The sequence below is a fragment of the Monodelphis domestica genome, chromosome 3 (genome assembly GCF_027887165.1).
Source record: "Monodelphis domestica isolate mMonDom1 chromosome 3, mMonDom1.pri, whole genome shotgun sequence".
Taxonomy (NCBI): Eukaryota; Metazoa; Chordata; class Mammalia; order Didelphimorphia; family Didelphidae; genus Monodelphis; species Monodelphis domestica.
Genome location: NC_077229.1, coordinates 300,730,461 through 300,754,032, shown reverse-complemented (window position 1 = coordinate 300,754,032; position 23,572 = coordinate 300,730,461). Strand labels below are relative to the sequence as shown.

Here is a 23,572-nt window from a genome sequence, read left to right as displayed (position 1 = left end):
TGGATGTGTAAATCTGCTGATCTGGGGTTATGCTTCTTTGTTCTATATCTTTGCCTTGACATTCTCAATGATGTCACTGAGCTCCTCTTGTTCAGGAGTGATGATCTAACCAGTCAAAGTCTTCACAATGATCTGCATCCCACCTCTAGAGACAAAAAACCAAGGGCAAGGTGGATTCTTTACAGATTTGTAGCCAGACAGAGTGTGACTATCTTCCAGCTACTTACTAGCAAAGATCAGTCTCTGCTGGTCTGGAAAAATGCCTTCCTTTGTGGCTTGGATTTTGGCCTTAACATTCTCAATGGTATTACACGATTCAACTTCAACGGTACTGGTCTAGCCAGTCAAGGTCTTTACAAAGATCTGCATTCCACCTCTGAGATGAAAGATCAAGTGCAAGGTTACTTCTTTCTGAATGTTATAGTTTGACAGGGTACACCCATCTTCCAAAAACTTATAATCACCTATACTGGCAGCCATTTAGAGATGGTGGGTTTTTCCTCTCTGGAGGTCCTTTAAGCAGAAGCTAGATGATTATTTGTTGGTTATATTATAGTGAGGATCCCTTTCACATATAGGCTGAACTAGAAACTGCTGACATTCCTTCCAACTCTCAAATTCTATGAGTTCAATTTTCATGTTGTGTTTAGAGTGCTGATAGACTATCCAAATAGTGATATCTGTAGAGTACCTGCTAATTTGTGACTGGAGTTGGGAGAAGGATGCAAATGAGACAGGGCATTAGGCTTGGATATCTAGATTTAGGAAACATAATTGAACCAATAGGGGCAACTGACATCACCCTGAGAAAGTATATAAGGAGAAAAGAAGCTTCTGGGATTCTCACAATTAGCAGGTAGAAAAAAATGATCTAAAAAAAAACAAAAGTAAGAGTGGTAAGATGTATAGGGAACTCAAGAAAAGAGCAATGTCAAAAGAGATGAGAAAAGAAAGTAATCAAATGAAGGTCTAGTCAAAAGTGCCAAATGCTATAAAGATCAAAATAGATGACAATTAAGTATTCATGTGATGATCTTTGAGAAAGCAATTTTAGAAGAAATATGGGTTGTGAAGTCAGACTGCAAGGAGTAAGTGAATGAGTGGTAAGGAATTGGGAAGAAGTATAATGCTTTTTCTAGGAGTTTAGTTGTGATATGAGATGGAAAATATAAACAAGAGCTTGAAGTCAGAGATTGAACATCAGGTGAAGATATTTAAAGAAAGGGAGATGTGAAATTATTTATAGGCAAAAGAAACCAATAAATACAAATAGAATAGAGATGAATAAGAAAGGAGAATGGTGAGTAGGACAAGTCTCTGACTGAGATGAGAGATGGGGTTGATGTGAGGGGGAAAAGGCCATTTTCCCCCTCTAAGGCTTATGAAAAAAAGATGGGTGATGATATAGAGAGGTCTTAACCAATAGGGGAAAGAAGATGAGTAAGTTAATGATAGTTTCAAGCAAGGAAGTTAGATAGAGTAGACCTGGAGTAAAGACAAACTAAGTTTGAATCCTTAGTAAAATATTCACTAGCTGGGCAAATTTCTTAACCTCTTTCAGCCTCATTTTTTCATCTGTAAAATGAGTATAACAATAACTCCTGCCTCACAGGAGAATTGTGAGAATCAAATCAAATGAGATAATATTTGAAAAGTACTTTGCAAACTTTAAAGTAATATACAAATGTTAGCTCTTGTTATTATCCTCTCAGGAAAGCAGAGGGTTAACGTCAATTTCTGGGAGAAAAGGGAGTAGAGGCAGAGTTGGGGACTTAGGAAGGTTTAAACAATTCACTAGAGAGAATATGAAAGGGTGTTAATCATAATAATAATTTTTAAAAAAATAGGAATGTCTTGCATTGTTGAGGCCCCGGCTGAAATTAGATCACAGGTACCTATAATATACTCAGTCCCCAGTTCAGTGATTTTCAAAGGTAGATTGGTGGAAACAAGCTCAAATAAGTGCAGGGTTTGTTTTATTTGTTTTTAGTCTTTTGTCTGTAGTACCTGGCAATGAACTTTACTGCCTTGAATATAGCGAGTTCTTAATAAATGTTGACTGGGTAAGGGACTGATTGATACAGTGTGAACAGTAGAAGAGCAAAAGGACAAGGAAGGTTGAATGCAAAGATAATACCAATAGCACCCTAGTGAACTGATCATCTATAGGATCCAGACTTGAAAGGAAAGAAAGTGAAAATAGGGAAGGATTAAGGACTTAGAGATCAAGTTAAAGACACAAAAAAAAGGTTTAAGAGAAATGTAGCAGCAGAAAAAGTGAAACATCAGGAGATTTCTGAGAGAGCATAATTTTTATAAGTCATCATCCTGGAGAAGAAATAGTTTGAGATGATAATGAAGTTCAATATATAAAGAAGTGGGGATGGGAAGGCATGTGAGGTCCGGTGAAAATGGAAGTAATTAGAGCAAAGAAGGTATTTACCTGGGAGTAAATTAGTCTTTTGAAGGGTATAAGTAACCATCATGAATATTTAGGTACCCAAGGATGTGGGATGAGACAGGGACAGCCAGGAAATCAGTGATCCAAATACTGAACTTACTAATACAGGAAAAAGTATGACCTGGAGGTCAACAGATGATAGAACAAGAATTAGGAATGGCATGACTGATATAGGAGAGGCTAACTAAAAAGCCATAGTTAAAATTCAAATTAATTATTACCATAAGTATAATGATGCAATTTCAAAAGCACTTAAAATAAATCTGAAATGTAAAACTTTCATCTTACAGTATAAAATAGAACATAAATACACACTATACTTACTTCAGAAAAAAATAAGATATAGGTACACATTTTTGGTATAATTACTAATATATCACATTAAATTTATTTTTCAAAATCCCTTGAATTTTATCTATAAATTAGTTGGATTTTTTACTTCCTAACAGCAGAGGATTGAAAATAATTGCATCATCATCACAAAGTCTCCTCTCTTCCACAGGGTTATTGAGCAACTTGGTGGGAAGCAGCTGGTAATGAACCATATGCATCATGAAGACCAGCAGGTTCGCTATAATGCTCTTCTGGCTGTGCAGAAGTTAATGGTTCACAACTGGTACGTGAGAGCCTTTTTTTCCCTTTCTTCTATTATAGCAAAAATTTCAGATTTTGCATTCAGTGTTCAAAAAATTCTTTATTTAAATATCTCAAAGAAAGACAGCTTTTAAAATTTTGGTATTGGGTTAAAATTCTAGAAATATATTTTTGTTTAAATAAGGCAATAAATTATTGCTTTTAAGATGAACTGTTTTCGTCTTTGAGTATGTATATATTCATAGTGCCAACATCAAAAGCAATTTGTATTCTTTTTTGAATTGATAAACTCTTTTGGAGATATAAATAAATTTAATTTGGACTTTGAAGGTTGAGTGAAATGTTAACTCACTTAGCAATTAAACTTAAACACCAGTTAACTTATGATTTTAAAATTCTTCGTGATTTTTGGAACCTTTAACTTTACATGGCCATCTTCCTGGATTTTATCAGTTCACATCTAATAATAACAGCTTAAAAAATTCAGTTATAACTCTGTATAATACACACACATATATATACACATGTTGTGTGGCCATAGCATAAATGTTTTCTACCTTCTCCTTTTTTCCCTTTCCATTTTATTTTTAAACCAAATTATGATCCTTTCCCATGTAATTTAATTTATGTGAAATGCAGAGACAGCAGCTTGATATTCCTACAACTTCTTCTGAGGATAGGTAGACTAGTGGTTTGTCTTTTGGCTGCAACATGTTCTGGTATCATCACTGACCCATATTCTTTTATGTTCATCATTTCCAAAGTATATGAAGTAATCAAAGACACTTCTATACTTTGCCACTTTTAAACAAATATGAATTCACATTGAGCTATTTTTACTCTGACATTGTGAAATATATTTAGTGTAGATTGAGGAAAGCTGCCATTTCTAAAGACAAAAATTATTATAAAATTGTGATAGATTAAAAAAAAATACTATGTATAGTTGCATTAGACTATTCAAGGAAGGTTTACTGCTGGTTCATACATTAAACATTTTGATCCTGTCATTTAGGAATATTTGTGGCATGACTACCAACTGGATGATTATGCCTTTGGGAGGTGGAAAAAAAAAGAACAGATACAGATTCTTTTTATAAGCAGAAAATGAAAGTAGAGGATGTTTTGGAACAGTTTTCATATACCTAGTGTAATAACACTAAAACCTTTTTTTGATGTATATTTATCCTTGGTGAATTGTTTCCCTCCCTGAGAAGTATATCTCTTCTCAGAATCTTTCCTAAACCCTTCTTCACTACTTCCTTTTCCCTCCCTTTCTTTCTTCCCTATCCGCAACCACCAAGTCTATGCTTTAATAAAGAAAACCAAATTAGATTTCGCTATACATTTGCTTGTGGGTGCATTATATATCCCTACTATCTAAATCTATATTTTTATGTACATGTTTATATTTTATACACAACTATATGATTTATATTATACTTATGTACTTGTGTATGCATCATATACACATAGTTTATGTTATATATGTCTTAAATGGGACTATTTATACACACTTAAATATATATATACTCATCAGTATAGAGTTAAAATCATTCATTGCAGATCTGAACTACATGTGGATTATCTGTGATTTAAGATTTTCTATACTTTTGTCTTTCATTTCTGGGGACAGTTGATAAGTGGTAGTATAAAATTAGAAATTATTTGACTTTAGGTAGATTTGAGAGGCTCAGGGTCTAGAGAATTATAGACTTATAGTCAGAAAATCTAAGTTCAGATCCTGCTTCAGATACTAGCTGTGTTGCCTTGGTCAAGTCCCTTAATGTCACTGTACTTTAGATAGCTCTCTTAAGACTGATCTACTAAATTTTAGGTGGATGGAGATGCCAATGTAGTAACAGAATCATAGATTATTAACTTTTTACATATTTTACATTTCAGATTTATTTTAAGTGCTTTTGAAATTGCATCATTATACTTATGGTAATAATTAATTTGAATTTTAACTATGGAGTCCTGTTCTAAAGATTTCCAAATCTATTGAGGCATAAAAGAAGGCATTCACATAATATGTAAAAATACTGGCATGAATTTCTTGCCAGTGACTGTTTCCTGATTTTTAATTTACAATTTTTATCATTCCAGTGAATTGAAGTTCTGGGAATAGCTAATGCCTTTGAATCCTTTTCCCAGTTCCACACTGTGACCTTGATCGTAAGACAATTAGGGGCTGCAACTAAGGCTTAGTGTGTTTGTTTTGGGGATAGTGATGGAGTGGGGGTTTTGGGGGTAATAGTTGAAGTGAAGTAGCCTTTATGGACAGTAAATATAGAACATTATTAGTAGATCAGATTTTAGCTCATAGCCATATGAATGATATGAATGGTTATTGATCTCATCATAGGGACACACCTGGCATCCCTTAGTCTTTGGGAAAGTATTATAGAAAGCCATACTAAATGGCAAAATATAGTAGAGTAAATTGATAGACATACTAAATCTGTATAATTTTACATCATAAAATTTCATCATTTTTCTCCTACAGAATGATTTTAAAATCTAATCAGCAAATAATTAAAATGCAACATTCTATGCATATGGGAAGCTCAGGACATCAGGAAAGAAACACTGAATTTTGTAGGTAGAGGGTGTAATCAAACTCTAATATATAAATTACTTGGAGAATCACCTTTTTGTTTTAAAGTTTTCTGTAGTCTTCCCCTTCCCCCAAAGTATAATAATAAATGATAAGAACTTTGTTCCACTACACATTTTTATACAAGAATCAGAATTTCTCCAGTAGAGGAAGGTAAATTGAAATATATAGGAAGAGAAATTTAAGTATGAGAAAGAATATACTAAGGCAAATAGTTATATGAATTGTATCTTGTCCTCTCACCAGAGAATTTTCCAATGCCATTCTAGGGTGAGTTATTTTGCAAATGATTCAGCAAATGTTAAGTAAGTGCAAAACTCAGACTGCCATGTGGACAGTGGGACACCAAAGGGGCTCATTTAAACTCCAGGAAATTTTGATTATCTTTAGGTAAGAAAATCTCATAATGACTAGATTGAACTATTCTATCTTAATAATAACCTGAAACTCTTTGTCTGTCTTTGGAACACTAATGACTTAGAACAATTCTCCACTATCACTATCATCAAGATGCCTTTGTCAAGGATTACTGTTCTGTGGTATTATTCTAGAACCTGTTTAGAGCTGTTTAGATATAATCAATGCTTCCTCCTACCCCCCAGGAATGAGTCCAAAACAACTTGCATAAAATACCTCATTCTATATTCAAAGAACAGGAATCATGCTTATATAGACTATAAAAAGATTGGTTTTAATATGCTCATTGAAGATAACTTCAAATTTTCTGGACCTACTCTGAAACTACAGACTAGTGTTGGACTGTGAATACAAGTAGAATGTGAATTTTTTGTGGGAAAAGATTTTTGTTTTTATCTATCAATCACCTAGCACTAATGCTTTGTATGAAATAGGTGTTTAATAAATCTTTAGTTTGAATTGAATTGAATCACTGGCATGGGGAGCCACTTCTTTATATTCTTCATGTCAGCAGCCATAGAATTAAGGTAAAAGTAATTAAGGGAAGACATGTTCATATATAGGTTAAAAGAAATAATTAAGTGTAGAAGTTAGGCTTCATATCTCCTTGTCTTTCTAACTTTTTATTCTTTTTAAAAATTGAGTACATGGTTATGATTCTAATATGTTTTAGTTATTTTGTAAGCATGAAGAACAAAAATATAGTGATTAAAATTATGACTTGAATTGGATATGAATAAAAGCACTATAGGTTTTTCAACATAGTAGCACTAACATTCTGATGATTAAAACAATTCCATCTGGATTTTAATAACCTAAATGTTGTTTCTGACACTTTCCAGAACAGTTTAGATCTTGTTCATCTGCTTAGAATTTTTAATGCTATCCCTTTTGACTTTTTCGTGAATGGCCTTTTTAAAGTCTAGTTAGGTGTTATCTCTTAAGTATATGCATACACATATGTTATTTTAAAAAGGAAAAAGGTTAACCATTTAGTTAAAAAACAATTCAAATTTAGATGAACAATTTAGTTCACATTATTTCTAGCTGTCATAAACTTTTTTTATTAAACCTTCTTTCTTAGAATCAATACTTGAAGGCAGAGGAGAGGTAAGGGCTAGGCAATCAGGATGACTTGCTCAGAGTCACACTGCTAGATGTGTGAGGCCAGATTTGGACTGAGGTTCTCCCAACTCCAGGCCCAGTTCTTTATCCCCTGCACCTATCCCTCAGCTGCTTGCTGAGAAGATGCAACCTACATTTGCAGAGGGTATTTCCTTTTTTTGTGAATGAGTTCTATATCCAATGTAGTCGGAATCCCATTCTCTGTCTGTGGCACTTGGGATACAAAGTCAAACAAAAACATTCCCTGACTTCAAGCAACTCACATTCTACTGGGGAGATGTAAAATGTACTCAGATAAGTGAATATTTTGCTAAGTACATATTAGGTTGTTTCAAGAGTGAGAAAATACTAAGTGATGGGGGGTGGGTAGGGGAGGAAGGGTAATATATTAAAGATGGAACCTGAGCTTTCCTTTGAAGAAAGTAAAGAGTGCAACTCAGACTTGAAAGGGCACTGAAATGGGAGATGAGATGTCATATAGAGAAAGTAGTTACCAAGCAAGTTTGAAACAGTATATGGAAGGAATAATGTGAAATACATCTGAAAAAGTATGTGGGATCCATGCTATACAGGACTTTAAATGCTAGGCTGAAGATTTTGTTTTATTTTATACTGTATACATAACTACTAATAATTGGGAAAACTATAATGTATAGTTAAGTACTAGATGAAATATGTACAACAAAAAAGGGAGTAAGATGTTCAGAAGTATTGCTTTTGCCTAGACGAGGATCAATTGGAAAAAAACAACTGAAATGGATTTTGATCAACCAATGAACATTAGTATTGTATTATACGTATTATGTCATCTATGAGGTGGCTTAGTGGTTAGAGTGCTGGGCCTAAAAGTCAGGAAGACCTGAGTTCACTAGATGTTGGACCCCTTGCAAGCCGCTTAACCTCTTTTTGTCTAATTCCCTGGAGAAGGAAATGGTTGTCTTTTCCAAGAAAACCCTGTACTAGGGTCAAAAAAGGTGGACTGGCACTGAGGAAAGGTTGTGTCAGACACTGTTGGGTACTAGGGATACAAATACAGTGAAACCACTCCTATTATTATTAACTAACTCTCTGAAGGATGGTTGTGGTATAGGGAAAATGGAAGGCTATTCCAGGCATGGGGAATGATTTGGACAGCAAGAAACTGGAATGAGTAGACAACATGGGAAACAAAACCTTTTAGACTTGCCACTTTTAGTTGTTTTGCTTCCCATTCATTTTTGAGACAATGGACAAATATCATTTGACCTAGATTTCATGAACTTCTTTTCTGTAATTGATAGGTAAATAGCTCTTATGATATTTTTGAAATGGATCAAATAAAAATAGTTATTTTTTAAGGTAAGCGAATAGATTTTCATTTTGGGGTTGTTTTCTTAATTTTCTCAAACTTAAGGCACCCAAGTGTGTCATCTCAGTTAGAAAAGATGTTTGTAGGAGAAAGTTGTAAGTTAACAAGTTTTCTTTTATTGAATATTGAAGGTATTTGAGAGAGGCAGTGATAAAGTCTATTATCTTGAGAGATGTTTTGAATGAAATATTCCTGAATTGAAATTATATTTTTAAAAAAATGCTGAAAAGATGTAGTAAATTTATGAACTGAAGGCAGTTCCTTAATCACTTAATGCAAGTTAATGTCATTCTCTTATCAGTTATTAGGTGCACTTAAAAAACAAAACAAAACCCATACCTTCCATCTTGGAATCAATACTGTGTATTGATTCCAAGACAGAAGAGTGGTAAGGACTAGGCAATGGGGGTCAAGAGACTTGCCCAGGGTCACACAACTGGGAAGTGCCTGAGCCCAGATTTGAACCCAGGACCTCCCATCTCTAGGCCTGACTCTCAATCCAGTGAGCAACCCAACTGACCCCTCAAAATTCTTAAATGTAGTCCTTACAGATTTTATTGCTTAGCTATACTCAATTAGCCAATTTACTTGAAAACATTGTGAAATTTTATAAACTTCTTTTGAAGTCAAACTATTTATATATAACTGAGAGATAAATAGACAGACAAATGTTCTGATATATATGAGTGGGACCAAGTCCTGCTAGCTCCAATATACACAAGCAATTTTCAGACAAAATACCCTGAAGTGAAGTTATTCCTCCCTGTTAGTTTTATTTTTTATCTTTTTAATATCTATAGTTATTTTATTTTAATTTTTCTCAGGTTACTTTATTTTTTACCAATTACATGTATTAATAAATTTTCACTTATGTTTTCCAAAGTTACATGATCCAAATTCTTATAACTTTTGAAAACTTAAGTCTCCCTTCCTTCTTCCCTCCTCCACTTTTAGAGCTGGCAATCAGTTCAATCTTGGGTTATACATGTATTAAACATATTTACACATTTTTCATTTTTATATGAATAATCTTTTAACCACCCCCCCCCCCCCAACATATCCAGATAAGCAAGTGAAAAATCATATACTTTCATCTGAATTCCTTCTTCAACAGTTCTTTTTCTGGAGGTGGATAGCATTCTTTTTTCATAAGTCCCTTACAATTGTTCTGGATCATTGTATTGCTGAGCTCCCTGTTAGTTTTAAACAAGTCCCTGGTGGGGCAGTTTGCTCCAATCCCTTCACTTAAGGACAGAAAAGATGGAGCAGTTTTGACAATTCTTGCTCCGACACTGATGCTTTACATTGATGCTTTGCCTATGTGGTGAGCCTTTTCTGTCTGACAATTAACCCACGCAGATCTTTTAAAAACTGTCCTTTCTCTAAAGAAACCAGAGAGAAGGACCTGTCACAATCTGTCTGGGGAAACCAGCTTGCTTGTCTCACATTATTAGCAGCAAATCTTCCATGCATGTGTCTAACCACTGAAACTAAAACTAAGCAATTCCTATCTAGCACTTTCTCTCTCTCTCTCTCCCCCCCTTCCCTATTCTCTGTTTCTGTATCTCTCTCACTTAACAATCTTGTCTTAATGTGGATAACCAAGGAAGAATAAGATATAAAGGATATCCATTGGATATTTATTGAATTGTATTAATTTCATTTCTGATTTTCAGGGTTACCAGTTTAGTGTTTAACTGGAGATTTAAAATTTGTTCTTTTCCTATTTTTTGTTGTTGTTGTTGCATACCCAATTCATTGATCTACTCTTTCTCTATTTTATTAATGTAAGCATTTGGACATGAATTTTTCCCTTATTAGCACCTTGACTGCATCCCATAAATTTTGATATATTGTTTTATTGTCATTCTTTAATGAAATTATTATTTCAATGATTTATTCTTTTCTCATTCTTTACAATTAGATTATTATTTTACAATTAATTTTCAGTCTATCTTTCCTCAACCCTTTATCAAATGTAATTTTTATTCCCTTATGGTTGAAAAAGGGTGAATTTAATGTTTCTGCTTCTTGGCATTTGGTTATGACATTTTATGTCTTTATACATGTTATGAGGAATATCAACCTAGCATTGATTTCGTATTGGTTGGTATTGGATTTTATTGGTAGGTTATCAGGTTGCAGTTGTTGACTGTTGGAGTAATGGCTGGACTTGCAGTTGATAAAAGTCAACTGGAGACTGCTATATAAAAACCCTTATTTATTTAAAATTATAAGAATAAAGGGAAAGGAAATGGAGGGTGAAAAGGAAAGTATGAAATATATTCTAATATTATTTACATATTCCCTAAATCTAATTACTCTAACTGGATCCCAAACCCCAAAACTAAAACTCCGCGGGGAGTCGCTTCTGCCTGAAAAACAGTCCTTCTCTAACCTCCTTAATCTATCTAAAATATATTTTCTATCTATATATTCCAAGCTAATTATAAAATCATTATAGTATGTCTTCAAAGTTCAGTTAAGATTACTCTATCTCTCTCAGTCTCCAAAACTCCAGCTGTGTCAGGAAAAACAGTCACTGCAGGTTCACAGACTTGAGTTGCCCTTTTCTGGCCCCTGCTGAATAGAATCAGGGAAGCAGAATCCCACTCACTCAGCCTTGAATCTTCTTTGGTAATTTTCAACTACCAGATATTATTCCTAACCAGCTATATCTACAATCTTCCAGGAATACAGAGAGGAAAACACCAACCAACCACCACTCTTAAGCTTCAAACCCCAAAGTGTGTCCATTATAATTCCAACTCCTCACCTAAGGCTCTTCTGAGAATTCTGCCTCTCTGACCTCCAAAACATTCCATAGAAATCTTAAAGTACCCTCCAGAAGTCTCAGCTTACATTCTATCCTTAATTAGGCAAGTTTCTTAATTATCTCTCACATACATGGTCCATTTTTGTGTAGGCACCATGTACTATTGAAAAGAAGGAATATTCCTTCTAAATTCCATTTAGTTTTTTAAAAACTATTCTAACTTTTCTAAAATTCTCTTGACTTCCTTAACTTTTTGCTTTTTTGGTTATATTTTTCTATTTCCGAGAAAGTGAAATTCCCCACTAATATAGTTTTACTGTCTATTTCCTCCTGCTTGGTTTTAGTTATGTTTATTATTGAGATTTCGTTATGGTTCATGATACTTTTCATCAAGATGTAGTTTCCTTCAATTAAATCTATTTTTGTTTTAACTTTGTCCAAGATCATGGTTGCTACCCTCGTTTTTTTTTTAAACCTAAGATGAAGTTTAATAGATTCTGCTCTAGCTCCTTACATTTACTTTGTGTGTATTTCCCTGCTTTAAAAGTTTTTCTTGTAAGTAGTGTACCATAGGATTCTGTTTTTTAATCCACTCTGTATTAGGTTTTCATTTTATGGGTGAGTCCCTCTCATTTACAATCACAGTACTGATTACTGACTCCCATTTCTCTACATACTATATCCTTGTTTATCCTTTTCTCTTTCTTTTCCTTTTACCCTATTTCTTCTCACAACTGTTTTGCTTCTGACTACTGCCTCCTTCAGTTTACTTACTTCTATGATTCCCTCCCCTTTTCATCTTTGTTTCCTCTTTACTCCCCTATAGGGTACATACGATAGATTTCTATAGCCAGCTACTTGTCTATGTTATTCCTTCTTTGAGCCAACTCTGATGAGAATGAGATTCAAGCATTGTTCCCCACCCCAACTTTTCCTCCACTGCAATAACTCATTTGTGCCTCCTCATGTGAGATAATTTATCCATTCTACCTCCTTTTATCATCTTCTAGTGCATTTCTCCTCCTTTGCTCTTAATTGGTTTTTAATATAATCCCATCATATTCATCTCACTCCCATGCTCCCTATTTATGGACACTCCTTTTAACTGTTCTAATAAGATTTACACATATCTTCCTGTTTAAGAATTTACAGTTTGATCTTGTTGAATCTCTTTAAGTTTTTCCTTTCTTATTTATATATATTTTTGCCTTTCTTGAGTCTCAAATGTGCACACCAGATTTTAGGGGAAGCTCTGCTCTTTTTTATCAGGAATGCCTGAAGTCCTCTCCAGTTTTTTTCCCTTGAAGAAATATACTCAGTTTCACTGGGTAGGTGATTTATTGGATTTTTTGCTTGGCCTATTGGAATTTGGCTCTGATATTCCTGGAGTTTATATTTTGGGATGTCTTTTGGGAGATGAATGGTAAATTCTTTTTCTATTTAACCCTCTGGTTCTAGAGTGAGAGTGTGGGGTCTCACTTACTTGGCTGCCTGTGGATCTGCACTGGGGCTAGAGCATAGTGGCCCTGGTTGCCTAGTTGAACAAGAGGTGCTATGGTACCGTCTATGCTAGATTGTGCTCCCCTCTTAACAACAGTGAGGCAGATCTTTTTTACTGACTGTCTATTTTGTCTTGGGCTAGAGAATTGTTTCACCTTGTCTTTTTATTGGTTCTGCTCCTCTGGAGTTTATTTTGAGGAGTTTTTAATAGTTATTTAGCAGTGATTTTGAGCAAGGTCCACAGATTTCCTTCTTTACTCTGCAATCTCCACTATCTCTTGTTAATAGCTGTCTGGTATCTATCTGCACATTCAAGACTTTTTTGCATTTCATTTTTTGAAGTTAGAATTATTAGAACAGCTAATGTGATTTCACTTGCTTTGAAGAAAAGAAAAAAATTGAATATTGTTGGCTCTTTTTTTTCCCAAGATCATACTTACCATTTGGGGAATTGGTTCTTTGTTTTCTATCAATAAGAATTTTGGAATTCATGGTTTTAGGTTCATTGCTTAGATGTGTGATACTTAACATCAAATATATTGTTCTTTGACTTTTTCATTATCTTCAGGAAGATGTTCAATTTTGTGTTGATGGTAATCTGATTTTTTAAAAAATTCATAACAATATATTATGGCTCCATATTTTAAGCAGTCATAGTCTATTTTTTTATCTTACAAATACTTGTTAGGCTACTCATAACAAATAAAGATTTATGTTTGATGATTAGTAAGGTTGAATGAACCTTTTATATCTTAGAGATAATTTTGTGGATAGAATGCTAAGAAATCTCTTACACTCAATTATAAGGCTGATTTATTAATAATTTTAGCACTTTGATCACCCTAAAAATTAGATTATTTTTTGAAAATATTTCTTAATAAATATTGAAATCCATTACATTTTGTTTGTAAGCTGACTCCTTTTTGGAATGGCATTTAACCAGTTCTGCTTAGTTTTAATGTGGTTCAGGAAGTAAAAGAACTCTTGGCATAATCACACTTTTTTTTCTTTTCCAGAAAAATGTATATTGTTTATTGTAATGGCATAGTTATACACATTCAGTGTCATTCATTACTTTCAAATTGGTTTTTACATTGACGGAAGATAAGGGATAAGTATATTTCTTTCTTTGTTCTTTAGACTGGCCCATTGTTTTAATTTGCTGAAACAGTTCTTCACATTGGAATCTGAGGATTTAAATTAGTGAAGGAATGAAATACAAAAGAAAAATTTGATAGTTCTTGGGTTGTTTTTTTTTGTTGTTGTTTTTTACTGGACAGGAGAAAAGGCTTAGTCTTCTAGTATTTATCTTGCCATTGGTGAAAAAGATACTCAAAAAGATAATCTGGTGGTTATCTCTAATTTGGGAAAGCAGATTTCAAAGCTTTTAATTTCAGTAATTATAAGTCATAAGGAATTGCTTGAGGCATGTAAAGATTAAGCAGAGAATAAAAGTTGAGGAGAGCTCACAAACATGTTGGATGCCAGAGAAAAGGATAAAGAAGATTTTGACTGGTTAGAAAATTAGTTGAATTGAATTGAAATTGAAATTGAATCTGATAGTAGAATATTTATTAGGCATAAATGTAAGGTTTCACACTTAGATACAACAAATTGAATTTATATATAAAGACTGAGGAAGCAAGGCTGGACAACAGTTTATTTAAAACAAGGTCTAGGAGTTTTAGTAGATTGCAGGCTTACTATGAGTCAGCACTCTGCTAGGACAGCCAAAAAAAGAGAAAATTACATATTGGGGTGCATTGAAAGAAACTACCTCAAAATTTAAGAAGATGTAGGCCTTTTTTACTTTGTTATCATCTGGCCTTATCTAGAATATGTCTTCTGTGAATCATGTTTTAGGAAGGTCATTGATGTTATCAATAATGTCTAAAGGAGAGTAACCAAGATGGTGAGGGGACTTGAATGGTTCCTTTATGAGAATTATTTAAAGGAAATATGGATGTTTAGTTGGAGAAGAGAAAACTGTGTGTATATGGGGAATGGGAAGAACTGAGGCTGCTATAGACCATCCAGTAGAGGAAGGATTAAGACATGCTTTTTTGGCTCCAGGGAGTAGAATTAAGAACAACAGGTAGAAATTGCAAAGAAATTAATTTAGGATTAATAATAGGAAAAATTTCCAAACAAGAGTTTCTGAAATGTGTATAATGGATTGCCCTGGCTTGTAGTGGATTCCTTAGCATTAGAAGTCTTCAAGAAGAAGCTGAATGACCATTTATTAGCAATTTTATATTGGAGAAATGAGACAGTAGCTAGGTAGGCCATAGGATCAAAGCAAGAACAAACCCCAGAAGCTATTTGGTTCAAACTTCTCATTTTACAGATGAGGAACTGAGGCCAAGAGTTAATCATCAAATTGCCCAGGGTCCCATAGGGATATGGATTTGGAATTGGGTTTTTCAGACAGTCTAAAACTGTCTATTACATTGTGCTGCTTAATTTAGATTCCTTTCAATTCTAAATTCTGCAGAAAACCAAGTGGGTGAAGAATATTTATTGCTTGGCTTTCTATAACAACCACAGTCACACATCTAGTAAATACCATTCCAATCACAATGTTACCCTGCTGCTATATAAGAAAGTTATAAGCAAGTAAAATTAAATTTTATTTCCCACTGTAGTATGTATATAGTTCTGTCAAATAAAATGTCATAATATTTACATTTTTCTTTAGCATCTCACTATGCCAATATGTTGGCTCTAATAAGGGGACGACTTCTGATACTTCGTTTGTAAGTACTGGTAACAGCTAGCGTAACCTTGCAGAATGTGTTCTGAGTTTGGTCCAGTTCTTTCATTTGATCTCTGCTGAAAACTCAGTACTTCACTTAAACAATACTTGTTTTTTCCAAGTTTTTTCTTCCTCAGAGTAATGTATCCTGTTCCTCCTATTGGATGAGACAGAGAACATATTTTACTTTTATTTCCTATATCTGTCACTTTTAATGAATGAATACATATTTTTGCAATGTGTATTGTTTTATTGAAGGATGAGTGTTTGATCTATTCCTCCCTTTCAAGTTACTTCAACTACATTTCTCAAAAGATCATACATCTAGAATTGGAAGGGGGACATCTAGTCTAAATTAGAAAAAGGAAGAGGCCATTTAGTCTCTCTCTTATTTTAAAAATGAGGAAACAGGCCCCAGGGAAGTTGTGATTTGCTCCAAATCATATTGGTAATAAGAATCAGAGGCCCTTTGAACTCTGGCCCTCTGACTCCGTTTTCATCATTGATACATATTTTTCAGAGAATTTAGCAGAATATTTTGTTTGTTTTAGTTGGTTTCAGTAGTTTATTATAAACAAATTGAATGACTAAGACTTGTTCCATATGTGAATTTCCTTGAAATAAATTATCCTTCTTTGCTTCATTCCATTCTAACATTTGGAAATATGGTATTTAGTTTTTATAAGAATTTTTTATTTATTTGGGGTAGATTTTTGAAACTTTTAGATTGCAAAAGATATTTGATTCCTTTTGCCCTTCAAATAACCTTTCCTACTTTATTTTTAAAATGTTAGAAATTTCCACTGCCCTCTTCTCTGCTTTAAAATCTTTCCATATTTTCACCTAATTCAATCATATCTCAAGGAAAGAGGTGTTTTACTTCTCATGTCTTTAATCTTATTGCCATGTTTCTATCCTGTCCTTGTTCCATGCCTTTTATTCATCTTTATATATGTATCTTTAATCTTTCTCCTCACTAGTATCTCTTCCTCATTTCATATAAATATATTTATTATCTCTTTTTTTTAAAAAAAAACAACCACCAAAAAGCATAAACTTTCCTAGATTTAAAATTTACTAACTTAACTGTGTTAAAAAAGACCAGGATCGAATCATGCTCCTGATCCTCACTCTCATTTACTTTCCCTGGGGCTTAGTTTCCTCATTTCTAAAAATGAGTCAGTTGTTGTTTAGGTATTTTTCAGCCATGTTGAACTCTTCATGACCCCATTTGGGGGTTTCCTGGCACAGATACTGGAATGGTTTGCCATTTCCTTCTCTAACTCATTTTTCATATAAGGAAACTGAGGCAAACAGATTTAAGTGACTTGCCCAGAGTCACCCAGCAACTCAGTATCTGTCTGAGACCATATTTGAACACAGGAAGATGAGTCTTCCTGACTCCAGGCCCAACACTTTATCCACTGTACCACCTAGCTGACAAAGGGTTAGACTGTGGTCCTTTCCAACTTGGGAATCTTTTATCCTGTGGTCTCCTTGATTGTCTCATTTATCATCTTTTCACTGCCAAAATTCTTTTAAGAATAACTTTACCTTTCTGCTACCCCTTCTAAACTCTTTCCTCTTTTCCATTGAACTATCTATCTCAAAAATCAACTTCCTGATAGTTAAATCAAAATGCCTTACCTTAGTCCTCATCTATTATTAATAAACCTTTCTGAGGTTCAGCTAGGTAGCAGAATAGTTAGAGAGACAGGCCTAGAATTGGGAAGACTTTGATTCAAATCTGGCCACAGATAATTCTTTTCCATGTGACCAAAAGTCACTTAACCTCAGTTGTCTAGCCCTTAACTGTTTTTGTCTTGGAATTGATATTATTTACTATTGATTCTAAGACAAGCCATAAGTAGTAAAAAAAAACTAACTGCTTCCTGGAGCCAGCATAAGGTGGGAAATTTGGAGCTAGATAGCCTCTAAAGAAGGGATGTTGTATTGATTCTAAGATTGAAGTAAAGGTTAAAAGAAATTAATGACCTTTCTGGTATCACCAGTCACTTAAAAAAAAAACCAAACAAAAAAAACCATTCTTTTCCAAACATGTCTCATGCTTTTCTATTTTTGTCTTTTACTTGCTCTGCCTGGATTATCTTCCCAAGATCCCCTTCCCCTGACCCTTAGACCTAAAATTACTATTATTCCTTTCATTCACAACTTAAAAACTTTGTTCTTGCCATTCTTTGCTCAGAAGATACTTAGATTCTGTTGCTTATTGAATAAGATTCAGATTTCTTCATTATTCAAGATAAAACTATACTCATTCATATATATCATATTATTGTTCTTCCCAGAGGCACCAAACTTGCCCCCAAATAACTCCTGAGTGCTGCCAAACCAGATTGAAATATAATTGAGAAAGGTTTAACGAAATAAAAATACAGTACAATGTAGGTAGTATTGATTTGTGACCTTCTAAGGAAGTATGCTTCCATCAGTTGTGTGACACAAGTGCTCTATGCTACAACTAAACTGTACTTTGTACAGAATGACCACCCTGTTCCTCTCTTCTTGTTGAATTCCTACCCCTCACTAAAACTCAATACAACTGCCACTTTCTCCATGAAATCTTATGCTCATTTCCCCTCATGCCTCACATAATGCTCCATATTGTACCTTTTTAATGTAGGTATCATGTATTAATCAGTCAACAGGTCAGGCACTATATTAGGTGCTAGGAAGACAAAAAAATTATTTCTGCCCTTAAATATTTATTTCATTTTGTATTCAGTGATGAGCATGAATAATATGGAGACCTCAGCTTCATTAAGTTTTATATATTTTCCCATGTTGGAAACATTTCTAGCATATAAAGTACTTCCATATAATTATTGAATTAGATTTTTTCCATTATGCCTTTGTCTTTGATTAGACAACCAGAAGTATCTCTCATTCCATAATCCTTTATACCTTTCATTCAGTTTCCTAGTCTTTCTTTTAGGGTCATGGGCGTTACTTGATGTTTATATAACATTTTAAGATTTGCAAAGGATTTCACATACACTAACTCTTTTGACCTTTGCAACAATACTTAGAAATAGGTAGTGTAGGTATTGTGACAAGGAAATCACTTTAAAAGACTGATATATATTAATTTAAGGTCGCCAAGGAATTCAGCTATGTAATTCCTAAATGAAAACTCGTCAGCAGTCAATCTTTTATGGAGTTTAATTACAACAGGAGGAAGAAAGGAATTAGAGATAGAGAGAGAGAAAAGGGAGAGAAGGGAATAGGGCTTAAATACCCCTTCTGTTTAGGCTGGGCCAAAAGGCCCAAGCCCTTAGATAGCTGGGGCAAAGAAAAGAGATCAGTCCCTATTACTCACGTGACCAAAATGGAGAAACAGTCTCAGAGGCCCCCACCTTCAGCTTCCTTCAGAGCAAGCTTCTCAGACAAACTCCTCAACCCCCCCCCTGAGTCTTCAGAGCCCTCTATCTTTAAGGAAACCATCCAAGTTCCCTCCCCTCAGTTCTCATATCTACCAATCACTGTCCATCAATTTCCCTGTGCCAATGGAGGCTCTAGCTTAACCCAGGACCGCCCAGAGGTCTCTGGCTTTGCACATGTCTGTTGAAGGTCATATTTTCAAATAATTAAATCTTTGATCCTTTGCTACAGCCCTTTCTAAATCCTGTTAACCTGAGTAGGGTAGAGATTGGAATAATAAAATTTTGATCTATGCTGCAGCCCTTCCTCAATCCTGTTAGGACTGAGTAGGGTGGAGATTGATTCCAAGTATCTCCATTGTATCAATTCTAAAATCAATCATGACTCAAAGAAATTCCTGTTCTATGCTTAAGCATAGGTCAAAGTCCTTTCCATTGTTCAGCAAAAGGTTTCTGTCCTAAAGTAATCTTAAGAAGGGAGGAGGAGGAAACTCTCATGCCAATGGGGTTCACATTCCAATAGCCAAGACCCACTATCAATAGGAAATTTTTCAAGTATGAAATTTCCCAATGGTGAAATTTCCAACATTTATAAGTCTAAGAAATTTTGAGGTTTACAGTATTTACTCTGTTACAGATAAGGAAACTGAGGGTCATATTTGTCCAACATTATTATAAGTGGTAAAGTCAGAATTTAAATCCAGTTCTCCTTCCTTGAGTTCCAAGGATTTTTTTCCATTGTACTATACTGTCAGTCTTGGTATCCAGAATTTACTCTGGTTCCATCTCTGCTTTTCAGTTTTATTCCCACATATTGCAACCTAACCTTAAGTCCGTCTTTCCTTATACTGGAAAAGAAGGAAAGTCCTGGAGGCTCCAGGTTGCTCAGTAACTATGGATGCATAAAAATAGTTCCTGGGAGACTAGGGAACCTCAGCAGGTGATCTCAGCCTGGATAACATTATAGTTATTTGTGTACATTTCTGTTATTGGCTCCATGGTGGTAGCAATATTACAAAAATAACTTTTTAATTCAATGGAGGAAATAGAAATTTTATTTCTCCCCAGCATTTGTTCTGATAACCACAATTCTTGGTTAGTCCGTCTATAAAAAGCACAAAGTGCTTTGATTAGAATTTCAATTTAATAAACATTTGTTAAGTACCTCCTCTATACAAAGCATAGTGCTAGACCCTAGAACTACAAAGGCAAAAGCAACCCCTGCCTTCAAGGAATTTACATTCTAGAGGTTCAGGGGAGAGAAAAAAAATTACAGATATAACTAAATTAAGGAGTGTAAGAGCAGTGACACCTGGGAGTTCAGGGGAGGAAGTAATTTGGAAAAGCCATATCTAGGAAGAGTTGCTTAAACTGTACTTTCAAGGAAATTGGGAATCTTGCAAGGAGGAGGTGAGTCAAAGAATATGTTTCCAACATGGAGGACCATTTTCACAAAAGCATGGAAGCACAAAGTGGAAAGTTGTGTATGAGAACAGCTAGCATGCCAATTGCACTAGAAGAGAGATTATATAAAGAAGAGTAATAAGAAATAAGACTGGAGCCATATCATTGAGGGATTTATATTTTATTCTATAAGTAATAGAGAGCCACTGATCGTTTTTTAGTAGCTGAAGTGACATAGTCATAACTATGTTTTAGGAAGGTCAGTTTGTGTAGCTGTGTAGAGGATAGATTGGAGAGACATGAAGCAGGGACACAAATTGGGAAACTATTGCACTAGCCCAACTAGGAGGTGATAAAGACCTGAACTAGGGTACAGACTGAAGAGAAGAAGATATAAATTTGTGGGGAATGTGGAGGTATAATCAAAGTGGCTTAGCAACTAAAAAATAAGGAAGTGAAGAAAAGGAAACAGTCAAGGTATAACTCCATAATTTTGAGAAAGGGTAGTAATATTCTCAATAGAGAGGGGGATTTGAAAGAGGGATAGGTTTTTGGACATTGCTGAGTTTGAGATCCTTATGGGATATCCATGCAGTTGTCTAGCTGGCAATTAATGTGGAACTAGAGACAAGCATGGCAGAATATATGCATTTTATTTAGGGAAGAGCATGAACAGATATGTGGCATGAGGAAGATAATTGAACTCCCAGAGATTGAGATCACTGAGATAGGTGATATAGAAAGAGAAGGCGGCCTTGGAGGACTACCTACAATGGAGTATGGTGATAATCGAGCAAAATATACTGAGAAATAAAAGTCAGAAAGGTAGGAGAAAGAATCAAGAAGTGTGTATGAAAACCAAGGAAAGAGAGGGTATGTAGATCAAAGTCAGAAGTTTACAGAGGTTTAAACAGAAACGTAATCGAGAAAAGATTCATTGGATTTAGTAGTTAAAAAGGATTACATTTTTTGAGAACAGTTTCAGGCTAGTTAGTGATGTAATTGGAAATGAAGGTATTTGAAGAGTCATCTCTTTCTAAGACTTCTGCCATGAAAGGGAGAATATGGCATGTATTTTTAAGGATGTAGAGACCTTTCAGCTTTTGTAAAGGGCAAGAAGGGACTAGTGGGTAAGGAGACAAACATTAAGGATTGCAATGATTAAGTGGACAATCCTCAGAAAATGGAGATGAGATGAAAAGTACAAGGAGAAATTTTTTCTCCCCATCTGAAAAAGAGGGAATGAAAGATGATAGACATTGGAGTATGGAATAAGGAAGAGGGAATGTAGCACATGCTTCTTCTCTGTGGAGAAGGGGAAAAGAGAAAGAAGTGCTGGAGGTATAAAGAAAGAAGAGAAAGTCTGGAAAAGCCATGTGGAAAGTATTTCGATTTAGTCAGAGAAGGATGAAAGGCTTACTATGGAGCAGCCAGGGTCCAATTCAGTATACCTGTGTTTTAATGAACTCGGTTGTCACAGTTGTGACTTACTTTTGCAGAATTCATCACCAAATAGATGAATTATAGTTCATATTAAGAGGTGAATTGTAATTTTTATAAAAGTAATTCAGGGTCTAAATTTGAGAAAGTGTGACTGGTAATGGATTAAGGTAGCAAGGGACTCGAGTAGCAGAAAATCATGTGGTTAAGAGTAAAGGGAGAAGAAAATGACACTAAGTCAGGAATGATATACTTGGAGAACAAGAAAGCAGTAGCTGGGTTAGGATTAAATCATGGTAAAAGCAAAATAAACTGCAGGAAGAGTGAGAAATTCAATAATAAGAGCATTATTTTTGTTTCTTTAAAAAGATTAAGAGCACTGTGATCAGAGAATTTCCAAGTTCAGGATCAGTAAAATAGAAAGATGATAATGAAGGTTATGGGAGTTGGAGAATTTTATGAGAATTGAGTTGCAGAGAGTTGAGTGTTTGAAGGAAAGTCTTTAGGTGAAATGAAGTCCCTAGATATGAAGCAGGGGTTGTAGGAGAGAAGAAGATTATGATCTAGGTGATGAATTCCTTGTGAATGGAGGGAAATGAACTAGAGACCAGGAGATCAAAGCAGGAAAGCTTTGGACCAAGTGTTAAAAGGTAGATACAATGAACTTCAGTTATCAAGAAATGGCAACAAAGGAGCAAACTAGAAATCAATGTGAGGAGCAAGATGCACATACATTGGGTTTTGGGTGGGAGTGAGGAATATTTTCTAGGAAAAGCCCACATTAATATTCTTAGTGTCCAAAGTCTGAGATTTAGGAATTATTATTTTTCCAGAAGTTGCTAAATATCAAAATTTACAATTCTTTTGTGGTAAACACAAGTTATGGTCATGCAATATTTTGGTGTGAAAGAGAAGTATCTCTGGCAGCATGTTCTATGCCTTAATTTGCCAGGAGTTAGGGAGTGGAGTTTCATGGGGTGGCATCTTTATCTTATTTGTAAACGCTAATTTTATTTATTTATTTTTTTTTTCAGGGAATATCTTGGTAAACAACTACAGTCAGAACAACCTCAAACAGCTACAGCAAGAAGTTGAGTTGATGTCCATTTTCAAAATTTCCAACTCTCCATATAATAGCATAACGAGAATAAATCTAAATATTTAGATTCAAGAGTAAATGATTTTATTTGTAATATTCACTCCTGTTACACCAACATTTTTTTTCCTTTCCAATTTTTTTTTCTTCTTATGCTGTCTTCTGGTGAAAGTGATTATCTCTTAAGTTGTATCATTTGAATAATTTTTAACAATTGCCTTTTAAAAAGCTAGACTTTTCCTATATCTACAAAAATATAACAGTTACATGTATTGCCTTTGTTTTCTATATTTATTGTGGTCTTAAAATGAATATAGCTATTAAAAGATATACATTCCAGAGTATTATTGTCAAAACATCTTTTCCAAATATATTTCATTTTCCTGCCTTTTCAGCAATTGGATGTGACCCTTGTGCTTTAGAGTCATTATTATCCATAATGCTATAAAGTAGTCAGAACAAAAAGAAGCTTCACCTCCTATAGGGTCACTTTAAAAAGTTTGGCTTCAAAAATTCCAGCAATAGTGAACAAATAGGGTGAGCATGCTACACAGAGTAAACAAGGGCCAATGGGCCAATTTGGATGGGCAATATACTGTATAAATTAGGGTAGTATGAGAAGTTTAGAAAAGTAG

At 34.4% G+C, this 23,572-nt stretch overlaps 1 protein-coding gene across 6 annotated transcripts in view; it reads left to right on the top strand.

Moving 5' to 3' along the window:
- The window catches only part of ATP6V1H (ATPase H+ transporting V1 subunit H), an 87,254-nt gene extending 63,973 nt beyond the window's left edge, over positions 1-23,281 (top strand). For 2 of the 6 annotated variants that reach the window (XM_016431525.2, XM_056823917.1), the window contains 3 exons: positions 2,964-3,077; positions 15,540-15,597; positions 22,876-23,281. In XM_016431525.2, the coding sequence (XP_016287011.2) occupies positions 2,964-3,077; positions 15,540-15,597; positions 22,876-22,890 (187 nt within the window). In that variant the 3' untranslated portion in view covers positions 22,891-23,281. Of the gene's footprint in view, positions 1-2,963; positions 3,078-5,564; positions 5,657-5,944; positions 6,066-15,539; positions 15,598-22,875 lie in introns of all 6 variants that reach the window. The other 4 variants (XM_056823918.1, XM_007487126.3, XR_464424.2 and 1 more) reach the window with 3 other exon arrangements.
- The last annotated feature ends 291 nt before the right edge of the window (positions 23,282-23,572 follow it).